Source organism: Zootoca vivipara, chromosome 13 (assembly GCF_963506605.1).
Source record: "Zootoca vivipara chromosome 13, rZooViv1.1, whole genome shotgun sequence".
NCBI classification, from domain to species: Eukaryota; Metazoa; Chordata; class Lepidosauria; order Squamata; family Lacertidae; genus Zootoca; species Zootoca vivipara.
The window spans coordinates 33,616,518-33,629,144 of record NC_083288.1 but is presented as its reverse complement, the minus strand read 5'-3'; the positions used below and the strand labels follow the sequence as shown (position 1 = coordinate 33,629,144).

At 48.0% G+C, this 12,627-nt stretch overlaps 1 protein-coding gene across 1 annotated transcript; it reads right to left on the bottom strand.

The window, feature by feature from the left end:
- Positions 1-606: 606 nt before the first annotated feature.
- Positions 607-11,656, bottom strand: LOC118094996 (sulfotransferase 1A1). The gene is made up of 9 exons (XM_035135830.2): positions 11,413-11,656; positions 10,561-10,709; positions 6,313-6,438; positions 6,072-6,169; positions 5,521-5,647; positions 4,771-4,865; positions 3,938-4,118; positions 2,892-3,026; positions 607-1,158 (listed from the first exon to the last, which is right to left on the bottom strand). The coding sequence occupies exons 2-8, from the start codon at positions 10,706-10,708 to the stop codon at positions 2,914-2,916; spliced, it is 888 nt and encodes a 295-aa protein (XP_034991721.1). The 5' UTR covers position 10,709; positions 11,413-11,656; the 3' UTR covers positions 607-1,158; positions 2,892-2,913.
- Between the last annotated feature and the right edge of the window lie 971 nt (positions 11,657-12,627).

Sequence of the window (12,627 nt, the reverse complement as noted above, 5' to 3'; positions counted from 1 at the left end):
CAGCAGTGTCTGCTTAATTCATAGCTTCCTTAAGTTTTTCCCACACTAAAGTTAAGGGTTTAATTAGGGGATTAAGTTTTGCTGCCTGTGTATGTGTTTCAACAGCTTTTGAATAGTTTTGATGGAATACAATATTTAAAATATTATTTAAAAAACAAATTTTTTTGGCAATGCTTAGTGCTCCAAGGCTGTTTCAGTGCGAGGCAGTTGGTGCAGGGTTTTGTTTCTTGTTACACTCAATGACAGCAGGAAGAGCAGAAGGCAGGGAAATTCAGCTCATCTAACTCCTTTGCCCCTTGGGATGCTCAGCAGTCCAAATTAGAGAGCACAATCTACTTGGAGGAAACATAGGTTCTGGCTGGAAGGCTGCAATCCTCTCAGGGCACGGTGATGATTATTTCCAGATGAAACTGCACATTCCATATGTCTGGCTTCATGTGATTTTTCTTGAATATAGCCATCAGCTCAAAGATATACTTACCCTTGAAACTTTGCTTAGAGCAGGAAGGTACCACAAAGCTCATTTGGCCTAATCCCCTGCTGATGCAAGAAATCATTTGCTAACACTCAATACTAATGTTAAATTAATAAAGGACGAGAACGAGAAAGCTTTTCAATAAAAGTATTTATTAATGGTGGGAATACGAGATATGAACAGAGTATAAACCTGACAATTAGGGATGGTTTTTTAAGTGCACATCATGCACTTTGCTTAAGTAATGCTAAAATTCTATAAAAAGTGGGCTTCTTTGAGACCAGATCGTTCTATTTTTTAAAAAGCCTCTCCAGGGTCAAAGCAGGATAGAGAGGAGGGGGGGGGGCAAAAAAAAATGTTCCTTTTGGAATGTAACAACCAGATTTTCTTGAACTCCTTCCCGCATCTGCTGTCTAGGAAGGGAGGTCAAGGATTCACAGCCTACTGAGCTATAAATTGAGCTGAACAGTAGTTTGTGGTTGTTCCAGACACAGGCTGATAAGAAGTGACAGATCCAAAGCTACACAGTGCCTGGAAAAACTACATAGCAGCACTTTGGGAAACTGGCTGTTTCCTGAAGGGGTCATGAAGGCATCTTGGCTTGATCTTCATCTTAACACCATCAAGGCACATGGTGGGATCTTCCAGAGACAACATGAGGTGTTCTCCAAACAGTTTACAATCTAAAACAAACAATGGGGAGAGCAAGGGAGAGAATGATATGGGCAGATGCCATTGCACTCATATCCATACCATTTAAAAGGACACTTGTTGCCCCAAAGAACTCTGGGGACTGTAGTTTAATCCTCACAGAGCACTCTTGGTAAACTACAGTTCCCAGGACTCTTGTTTGGGGAGGGGAGTCATATGCTTTTAAATGTTGGTGGGGATGTGGCTGTATTTGAAGCATTGTTAAAGTAAGGAATGAAGATTATGAGGACACTGTATATCAAAGGCACCACAGAAAATATGGGTTTTGAAGGAAGGGGATTTCGCGGGGTCCTTGGATACACTGTATTTACAAGGCCCCCTCCTTGAATGAGCCCATCTGCTCATTTTCATGGCTGTTGCTGTTCCCCATTCACTAGTCCTCATTCTCTGGGCGCTGCTCAAGCCATACAACTGCCCAGAGGAAGCAGGTAAGGGAGTGGAGCCTGCTGTTTCTCCTTGTTGGGGGAGCGGGTGGCACTGTGGTCTAAACCACTGAGCCTCTTGGGCTTGCCGATTGGAAGGTCGGCAATTCAAATCCGTGCAACCGCGTGAGCTCCCGTTACTCTGTCCCAGCTTCTGCCAACCTAGCAATCTGAAAGCACACCAGTACAAGTAGATAAATAGGTACTGCTGTAGTGGGAAGGTAAACAGCGTTTCTGTGAGCTCTGGCACTCATCATGGAGTCCTATTGCACCAGAAACGGTTTAGTCATGCTGGCCACGTGACCCAGAAAGCCGGCTCCCTCGGCCTGAAAGCGAGATGAGTGCCACACCTCATAGTCGCCTCTGACTGGACTTAACTGTCCAGGGGTCCTTTACCTTTTACCTTTTTACTTTCTCCTTGTTTCTGACACTGCTCACTTGCTAAGAGGGGACAACTGAATGGGCAGCAATGGCAAGGAGAAGCAGCACCAAGGCAAGAGGCTCCAGGGAGTGGTAGTGAGCCCTTTGCTGGGGTATGACCCTCAGCAAGTACCCAACTATGCTGACCTCTGACACCAGGACTGAGATTTTGGGAATGGGTGAACCGATGAATCCTATGGAAAATATAGTGTTATCTCTCTCTCTCTCTCTCTCTCTCTCTCTCTCTCTCTCTCTCTCTCTCTCTCTCTCTCTCTCACACACACACACACACACACACACACACACACACACACACACACACACACGGCTCTGCTAGAGACCATTGCCATTTTGGGGTGGGATTCAATCATATACCATACCAACAAATACAGGTTGCACCATTATAGTTAATTAGGCAGTCTTGAACAACAAAACCACTTATCCAAAGATCAGACTTTTGCAATATGAAAAGTAATACAGAAATCCACTTTTTTCAATAAGAAAAGTGACAGGAAGTTCAGAACAACACTTGGTTTGACACAGGATCGTCTAACTTCCCTGCAAACAAATCAGCACAAATGCTCAATAAACAGGTCTTCCGGAAGTGTCCACCTACACACCAGCAGGGAATGTCAAGGAAGAGTTGTCCGCTAGGGAGAAAGCTAGCTAGTATTGTGGATGTTCAGGAGCATTTGTGGACTTGGGAGAGAATCCAAGAATCATGGCTTCCATATTTTGTCTCTTTTCTATTAACTCACCTGAAGATCTGTTCATCAAACAAGAAACCCCGTGGGCGGAATTGATATTAAGAATCTGAAGCAAAGGTAGTAGATTCCATAGAATGGGAATAAAAGGAGACTCACCCGAAAAGGGAAGCCAGAGAGATCAAATCTCTGTCCGGAAGTGCAGGGTCGTTCCTTCCATCTGCCTCTTGTAATCGGCATCAAAGCGCTCGTTTTGAGCCACTGTGAACTTGTTCTTCCAATCGCCAGTGATTCCTGGGTTGAAATGGGAAGAAATGGGAGTCAAGACAATGGCGATTAAAGAGGGACAAGATAGAGATGAACATTACTACCTAAAGACCTGTCAAATATGATGGATGAAATAGGAACGGGGAGTTCCTGTTGTTTCCACACTGTACTCCATGCAGCAATACGCGGTTGCAGATTCCACTTGTTTGGATTTTTTAAATCAATCAATCAATCAATCAATCAATCAATAATAATAAAATACATAAGCAGAGGAAGTGATCTGCAGGCCCTACTTGTGATGATGTGACGACAATGACGGTGGTGATGCATTTGCCTCCTCCAGTAAGCCAATCCCTTTTTGGCGCCCACTCCTTCAGCCCTATGATGCCTCAAGACCTCTTATGAGCAATAGTATTGTTATGAGTTGGTGGGTGCCAGACACCTATAATCCTAGCAAGTGTTAAAAGCTAATCAAGCCAGGCTAGCTTACCGATGAGGTAACTGCCTGGCTGATGGATCATTAAGAGAACAAAGGAAAGGTGGTTTGTGCTAGACGGCAAATGGGTGGGCCCCTTCTCTAGCTCTCGGAGAGTTAGAAGGACAAAGCCTGAGATTTGGGGGCCGAGTTTGCTGTGATGTGACCCGGAGGAAAAAGCTGCAGTCTGGAAAGGCAGAGAGAGAGATTCATGGCTGATTTCTGCTTGAATCTAAGCCTGTGGCTGTGGTAGAAACAAGACCCTTTTGAGGTACTGATGCTGTGAACCCCTCCATCGCAGGCTCAGGATGTATATATGTGTAAATAAACCATATATCATAAAGATACCACAGTCTCCGCTGTGCCTTATTTCCAAAAGGAAACACGGACCCTGGGTGAACCCTGGGACCCCTGGAATCTCAGCCCTCTTCAGCCCATCCCTCCAGGTGTCAGTGCAGCTTACCCTTCCTCATGAAAGGGGAGATATTGTGGTCCATAATTGCGGTAGGGATGCTTGTGTAATTGACCATCTGGTTCTGGCGCATCTCTTTGAAGGAGGTGTGGTGAGCAATCTTCTCGACCAGGCGGTCATCAGGGGGCCTCTCCAGGAATTCCATCACTTTTCGGATCTCCCGTTGAGGATTCTAGAAGATAAACAATGATCGGGGGTTGAAGCTGGGAGACTTGGGTTAATAATTTAATAATGATAGTTTATTATTTATGCCCCGCTCACCTGGCTGGCTTCCCCCAGCCCTGGGTTGGGAAAGGGAGGCTGGGGAGAAGGATGCAGTGTACAGAATGGCAACGCCCAGGTGGAACTCCCAATTTCCCAACCTGGGAACCGTGATTTCGTCTGGTGCACCTCTTGAACGTGGCAAATGATGCTCCGGCCCTCTAGACGCCACAGTTCCTTCTGACACACTGCATGCATGCGCGATACATTCTTTACAGTGGTACCTCTACTTACGAATTTAATGCGTTCCGAACGCACATTTGTAAAAAATTGTAAGTCGAATCCCATAGCAATGCATTCGTAAGTCGAAGCAACCCTATCAAAAAATTCGTAAGTAGAAAAAATCCTATCTAAACTGCATCCAAGATGGCAGACGGAGCTCCGTTCGTAAGTAGAAACATTTGTAAGTAGAGTTATTTGTAAGAAGAGGTACCACTGTATGTGCTATGTTTACATTTTGAACATTTTGGTGGCTCTGCTTGCTGTGGCAGCAGAACTGGCGTTGAAAGGGTTATACCGGGGAGGGCCAGAGACCGATGCTGGGGGAGGGGAGGGAACCTTGCCTCTTTCAAGTCTTCATAGAAAAGGTAGAGCATCTTATGTTCATTCCTCTTGTCCCACCAGCCTTTGACATGGTCATACCAGGATCCAAAAGAGACTGAGGAGAGAGAGATTATGGGCTTCCGTGAGAACCTTTCTAGAAACAAGGAAATTCTGGCCTCTGCTGGTTAAAGGCCACAACTCAATACTATAGCTTCTTTTTTATTTTTTGGACTGCAACTCCCATCTTCCCTGACCATTAGTCAGGATGGCTGGGGCTGATGGAAGTGGTAGTCCAAAACAATTGGAGGCCCCGCATTGGGAAAGGATGCTGCGGCACATTTATCACACACATAAGGGTCAAGGTTCCATCTTCAGAACTGGGGGAAACCTGACAGACACCTTGAAGAGCTGCTGCCAGTCCGATTATCACAATATTATGACTCAAATGATGAAGGGAGCTTCATCATTTGTTTATCTCATTCTACCGCTAGCTGGTCCAGAGGCAATGGGAAGTCAGTGGAGTAATGCCCAGATCTGAACCTTCACACTCACAAAGCTCCTCCAAACCAGGTAAGATCTAAATCACTTGCTCATAATTCCAGGGGTGCACCGAGGCTACAGATTCCACATCAATGTTCCCAATAATTTCTATATGGTCGATATAGCAGGTGGGCCCAGTGACATATAGAAGACCACAAGCTTCCTGTCCTTGGCTTTCAGGGTCATTGCCCTTGCCTTCCGCCTCTGCCTCATCTCCCCATAGTCCTTACTGTCTCCAGCCATAAACTTCTCCAGGAATTCTTCCCACGTTCCTGGATCAGGGTGCACTTTTGCCATTTGGTAGAAGTAATAATACGAGACAGCCACGTCTTTGGCATTTCTGGCCACGTAGATCATCTGTAGTGCAGAAATTAGCGTGCAGATTAAATGGACGGTCAGCATAATTTTTTGCCGCTTCTGCCAGCGAGGCAGAAGGGCAAGGGGCAATGCAAAAGTTTTGAAGTCCCTCCCCTTGGCCACTACAAAATGCTGCAAAGCCCTCCCCACCTCTGGTTTTTCAATTTTTACATTGCCCATAGATTTTTCAAGCCTGTTTTCATATGGACTAGTAACTTAGATATTTTTTTAATAAAGTATTTAAGTATCTTTCATATATAGACTAAAAACTTGGATTCACTTTTTTGGAAACAGTAACCTCCTTCTGCATAGCCCTTCTGGCAACTTTGTGACCCTCCTTTCAGATTAACCCTCTAGCCCTTTCTTTCACAGTAACCTCTTCCAGATCCCGCTCTTGCTAGATTCAGGGGCCCGTTGCTCTCACCTTGCAATCCGTTTCCCAGAATGATTTTGGAAGCAATTGGACCGGAAGGTGTGTTTTAATTAGACATGGCCGAGATGCTTTTCTGAGCAGATCAATGCCTGGAGGGAGGGAGGGAGGGAGGGAGGGGGAAACAGAAGTCAATAAAGAGGTTTCTCCTCTCCCCCATCTTTCACGACATGTCCTCTCAGCATACCTTGGGGCGAGTGACTCCTGGATTGCTGGGCTAGTGGGGTTGTTTTACCTTTGGGAACTCCTTTAACAGCAAACTCCAAGAAAGGGACTCGCTGGTAGATGGGTTCGTGGCTGCATTTCTCCAGGTTGCCTTCTTTATAGATCAGGTCTATGACCTGGCTCACCCAGGTAGTTCCTGAAAGGGCATGAAGGGGTGTTTTGCATAAATTCTCGATTGCAGTGCAGTTAGGGAAACCCAAGACTGAGGCTGCATACGCCCTACATTTAAAACACATGCAAACTACGTTTCCCACTCCTCAAATAATTCTGGGTGCTGTAGTTTGTTAAGGGTTTCTGGGCATTGTAACTTAATGGGTCAGTTCCTATCACCAGAACTCTATAAGGGGGGGGGGAGTGCTTTAAACATATATATGGCGGCTGAGGATCAATATACAGTGGTACCTCGGTTTAAGAACAGTCCTGTTTATGAACTATTCGGTTTACAAACTCCACAAAACCAGAAGCAGTGTCCCAGATTGAGAACTTTACCTCGATCTAAGAATGGAATCCGAGTGGTGGAAGGGAACCGGCGGCAGGAGGCCTCATTAGGGAAAGCGCGCCTCGGTTTAAGGATAGTTTCGGTTTAAGAATGGACTTCCTGAGCAGATTAAGTCCGTAAACAGATGCTTCAGGTTACAGACTCCGCTAACCCAGAAATAGTGCCTCGGATTAAGAAATTTGCTTCATGATGAGAACAGAAATCGTGCAGCAGCGGCGTGGTGGCAGCGGGAAGCCCCATTTGCTAAAGTGGTACCTCAGGTTAAGAATAATAATAATAATATAATAATAATTTATTATTTATACCCCGCCCATCTGGCCGGGTTCCCCCAGCCACTCTGGGCGGCTTCCAACAAAACAGAAATTCTAAAATACAGAAATCCATCAAACATTAAAATACAGAAATCCATCAAGCATTAAAAGCTTCCCTAAACAGGGCTGCCTTGAGATGCCTTCTAAAGGTCTGGTAATTGTTGTTCTCTTTGACCTCTAGTGGGAGGGCATTCCACAGGGTGGTTGCCACTTCCGAGAAGGCCCTCTGCCTGGTTCCCTGTAACTTGGCTTCTCGTAGTGAGGGAACCGCCAGAAGGCCCTCGGAGCTGGACCTCAGTGTCCGGGCAGTACGATGGGGGTGGAGACGCTCCTTCAGGTATACCGGACCGAGGCCGTTTAGGGCTTTAAAGGTCAACACCAACAGTTTGAATTGTGCTCGGAAACGTACTGGGAGCCAATGTAGGTCTTTCAGGACCGGTGTTATGTGGTCTCGGCGGCCGCTCCCAGTCACCAGTCTAGCTGCCGCATTCTGGATTAGTTGTAGTTTCCGGGTCACCTTCAAAGGTAGCCCCACGTAGAGCGCATTGCAGTAGTCCAAGCGAGAGATAACTAGAGCATGCACCACTCTGGAGAGACAGTCAGCGGGCAGGTAGGGACTCAGCCTGCGTACCAGATGGAGCTGATAAACAGCTGCCTTGGACACAGAGTTGACCTGTGCCTCCATGGACAGCTGTGAGTCTAAGATGACTCCCAGGCTGCGCACCTGGTCTTTCAGGGGCACAGTTACCCCATTCAGGACCAGGGAGTCCTCCACACCCGCCCGCCTCCTGTCCCCCACAAACAGTACTTCTGTCTTGTCAGGATTCAATCTCAATCTGTTAGCCGCCATCCATCCTCCAACCGCCTCCAAGCACTCACACAGGACCTTCACCGCCTTCACTGGTTCTGATTTAAAAGAGAGGTAGAGCTGGGTATCATCAGCATACTGATGGACACCCAGCCCAAACCCCCTGATGATCTCTCCCAGCGGCTGCATATAGATGTTAAAAAGCATGGGGGAGAGGACAGAACCCTGAGGCACCCCACAAGTGAGAGCCCAGGGGTCTGAACACTCATCCCCCACCACCACTTTCTGAACACGGCCCAGGAGGAAGGAGCGGAACCACTGCATGACAGTGCCCCCAGCTCCCAAGCCCTCTAGACGGTCCAGAAGGATGTTATGGTCGATGGTGTCAAAAGCCGCTGAGAGATCCAGCAGAACAAGGAAACAGCTGTTACCTTTGTCCCTAGCCCGCCGGAGATCATCGACCAGTGCGACCAAGGCAGTTTCAGTCCCATGATGAGGCCTGAATCCTGACTGGAAGGGATCCAAATGGTCCGCTTCTTCCAGGCGTGCCTGAAGTTGTTCGGCAACCACTCGCTCAATCACCTTGCCCAATAATGGAAGATTTGAGACTGGGCGATAGTTGGCCATATTGGCCGGATCTAAAGATGGTTTTTTAAGAAGCGGTTTAATAACCCCCTCTTTCAACGGGTCTGGGAAGGCTCCTTCATGGAGAGAAGCATTTACCAACCCGCGAAGCCCATCGCCCAGCCCTTCCCGGCTAGCTTTTATAAGCCAGGATGGGCAAGGATCAAGGAGACAGATGGTTGGTTTCACTCGTTGAAGCAGCCTGTCCACATCCTCGGAGGTAACAGATTGAAATTGATCCCACAAAACTTGACTAGACAGGACTCTAGCACTCCCCCGCCCCGGCCCTGCTCCCACGGTGGAGTCTACCTCTTCCCGAATCTGAGCGACTTTATCTGCAAAAAACTTTGCAAAATCATTGCAGGAGATCATGTGGCCCGTACTGGGCCCGGATGGAGCAGGTGGTTCCGCTAAATTGCGAACCACCTGGAAGAGTCTCCTGCTGCTGTTTTCTGCAGATGCGATGGAGACGGCGAAGAAGGTCCTCTTCGCCGTCGCCATTGCCACTTGGTAGGCTCGAAGTTGAGCTCTAGCCCGTGTCCGGTCTGATTCAAAATGAGTTTTCCGCCACCGGCGCTCTAGCCGTCTCAACGACTGTTTCATCGCCCTCAGCGCCGGGGAAAACCACGGGGCTGTCCGGGCTCCATGCAATCTGAGAGGGCGCTTCAGAGCCAGACAGTCAATAGCGCTGGTTAACTCCGCATTCCAGCGGGCCACCAGGGAATCAGCTGAAAGGCCATCGACATGGGATAAAACATCCCCTACCACTCTCTGGAAGCCAATTGGATCCATTAAGTAGCGGGGGCGGACCATCCGAATCGGTCCCACCTCCCTGCAGAGGGGAAGGGTTGCGGAGAAGTCCAGTTGCACCAGAAAGTGATCTGACCATGGCACTTCTTTTGTTTCGCTTTTAATGTCAGATCACCAACATCCATAGAGGTAAACACCAAGTCCAAGGCATGTCCGCGGCTATGAGTTGGGCCAGACTTATTCAGGGACAGCCCCATGGTGGCCATGCTTTCCACGAAGTCCCGAGCGGCTCCTTGTAAGGTCGTGTCGGCATGGATGTTAAAATCCCCTAAGACAACCAAGCTAGGTGTCTCCAGGAGAACATCCGACAGGACCTGAAGCAGCTCGGGCAGGGAATCCTTGGTGCAGCGGGGAGGTCTCAGGTTTCAGGTTAAGAACGGACCTCCAGAACGAATTAAATTCTTAACCCGAGGTACCACTGTATCTCTAATCCTTACACTAAGAATTACTTTATTTATTAGATTTATATACCGCCCACTATTCAAAAGATCTCTGGGCAGTTCACAAGATTAAAACATGAGAAAATAGCACAAATAAATAGTTAAAACAGGAACCCCCCCCCCCAAGGAATAGGCCATCAGACAGTTTCCAGACTTCTTTGGGGAGGATATGTACTTTACCTGTATGCATGGGATTTATTTTAGGGGGGCATGCTTTATGCTGGGGGGGGCAGAACCAAGATATCTGTGATGCAATTAGTCAGTTAGTTAAGTATTTCTATTTATTTATTTGATTTGGGGGGCAGCTGCCCCCACCCCGGCTACAGCCATGACTGTATGCTGTAGTTGTACAGTATATTACAACTGTAATATGGCACTCTGCGGGAGCCCAAAATTTGCCCCGGCCCTCCAATGGATCTCCTCTATTCTGTTTCCCCCCTCGCCTCTTCACAGACAGCTATGTCCCTGTTTTCACCAGGGAAATACTTGCTCTCCACCTTGACAACCGGCATATTTGTACAGCCACAAGTCTGCAAAGAACGCGATCCCTTTTAAGCTGTCTTGGAATCCATTGCTATTTGGAGGCTGTGTTACACAATGTAACATTACCCGTGCACAAGGGCCTAGCACCTTTTCACAGAAACCCAGAATTGTGGAGTTGGAAGGGACCCAATGAGCCATTTTAGTCCAACACCCTGCAAAATGCAAGCACCGCAAATTTCCTTCCCATTGAGTGGGACGCAGCCCAAGACATACATTCACTCACCAGACTTGGGGTACGTGGAGATCAGCAAGTCCCCCGGATGAACTTGGAAGTCCTTCACCTCTTCCAAGACATCAGCAAACGTCTTGATCATGCCAACCCCCTGGACGTAAACCAGAGGCGGGCGCTCCGGCTCTGCATCGGGTTTCATCCTGGCAGAAAAGGGGGGTTAAAGCGAAGTGGGCGGCTTGCAACCTTTGGCAGAGTGAGTGGTGCCCCCCCCCAAATGCTGGACGGCGCCCCTCCCCCCGCATGCAAGGAAGGTGTGTACGATACATGAGTGGAATCTGAGCTTGAACTTCAACCAAACGTTATGCAACATCTGGCATGCGTTACCTTCCCCTTTGATAGGAGTTGGCAGGGATTTCTGAGGCTGGGCTGAATAATGGGATCAGATAATTGCAAGGAACTGGGGTTTCACTGCGAGGGAACTGAAATGTCCGCTGAAGAAAAGGGAAAATCTCACCCCTTCCCTAACTCTCATTTGCCAACTGCAAGCAAAGCAATTTGTCGTCTCTGTGCCCTTTTTCGAGGGTCAGGAGACGGACCAGGATAAAAAAACAAACCAGCCTCACAATCCCATCCCTTTCTACAAGCCCTCCTGAGTTCAGTCGGTCTTTCTGCCTGGGAAATGGGTCGACGAGGATTGAAGCCCGCATGCAGGAAAATAAGACCCAGGCTCTCGCTCCCTTTCAGCCTTGAATGCTCGTCGTCCACCAGGATATTGGACGGTCTTGTTCTGCCCTCATCATCCCAGGGAGACCGGGAGTCCTGCCTGCTTTGTGCCCGGACAGCTCCTCGCTCCTCCACTGCCCGTAGTCCGGAGGCAGCTCGGCTTCCGCGGGTGTCGCTTACCTTGATATTGAGGCGCTCGCTGGTGATGGTTCGGCGGCTGGCGCTGATTTGGGAGCTGAAGCGCGCCCGAATCCGGTTTGTGGGGCGTGGACCAGGAATGGGCGGAGAAGATCTCCCCGGGTGGATTATTCCGGGGTGGGACAGTGGAGAGCTGGTGCCTTTGCCGAGGTGCCGCTGACATCAAGGCAACCCTTCTGCTTCAGCAAAGCAGAGGGAAGGGTTTTCATTGTGAAAAATACTAAATATATACCGGTATGGCAATCTTTGATGCTGGGAATTCCTACATCTCCCCCCCCCCCAAAAAAAAACACGAACCCAAAACAATGCTGGCATTCCCACCAAGGTTTAAGGGTTGTTTTCAAGCACGGTGTTTTCAAGCACGGTGGATTAACGGAGAGCTGCCTCTTTAAGAGCTTCCCAGACCCCAAACTGCCCTCTCTTCGCTTAGCCTAAGAGAGAATAGATCTCTGTTCGGAAGGCTGCCAGGGAGCTTATGCAACAAGCCTGTTAAGTAGTAACCTGCCCCTTCAGAGTCACCGTTCGACAGCCAACATAGTTTGGGTTGGACTTTCCTACTCATTTCCACAGGGAAAACACTCTGCATATGCTCAGGAGGACAACTTTGCATGTTCTCACCTATCAGTGAGGACTGAAAGTGGACTCAATTTAAGATATGGGGATAGACAGCAGTTTAAAATGATTTCGGAGCCCCTCTGTGTGCACATGGTGAAGATGATGCCACACTCTCTCAGCACACCAGCACCACTACCAGTGCAATGTCCAGCACAATGTCTGCTGATTCAGTTTATGCCCACTTTTACCAATTAAACTTTTTATTGCACTAGCCATAGGCCATGGCATCATTCAGAAGGAGGACAAAACACACACACACACACACACACACACACACACACAAAATCCATAAAAATCGTCGGGCACACACAGACAATGAAACCACGGTCACGACTACTAAAATTATTTGTTGCATTAAATAGAATAGAATAGAATAGCAGAAGATTCTCAGGTAAGATGTGCCAAATTAAATATCCGAATCCCCTTTGCAGTTGACCACTTTTTTATCTAGTTCCTTCCTCCTGATCTTCTTAGCTGCCAGCGCATAGAGTGCTACTTTGTTAGTAACGAAGTCCTCAGTGTCGCTCAGCAGCCATTTCACCCTTTCCACCCTATTCAAATGTGTTGCATTCGTAAACAGGG

What these genes read in the sequence shown, in the direction of transcription:
- LOC118094996 (XM_035135830.2), bottom strand. Translation starts at nt 10,708, where the DNA reads ATGAAACCCGATGCAGAGCCGGAGCGCCCGCCTCTGGTTTACGTCCAG. An exon ending in GAAGTTTATGGCTGGAGACA is followed by an intron (nt 4,866 to 5,520) that starts GTAAGGACTATG and finishes CTCTCTCCTCAG; the next exon opens with TCTCTTTTGGATCCTGGTAT. An exon ending in CTCCCCTTTCATGAGGAAGG is followed by an intron (nt 3,027 to 3,937) that starts GTAAGCTGCACT and finishes ATTTCAACCCAG; the next exon opens with GAATCACTGGCGATTGGAAG.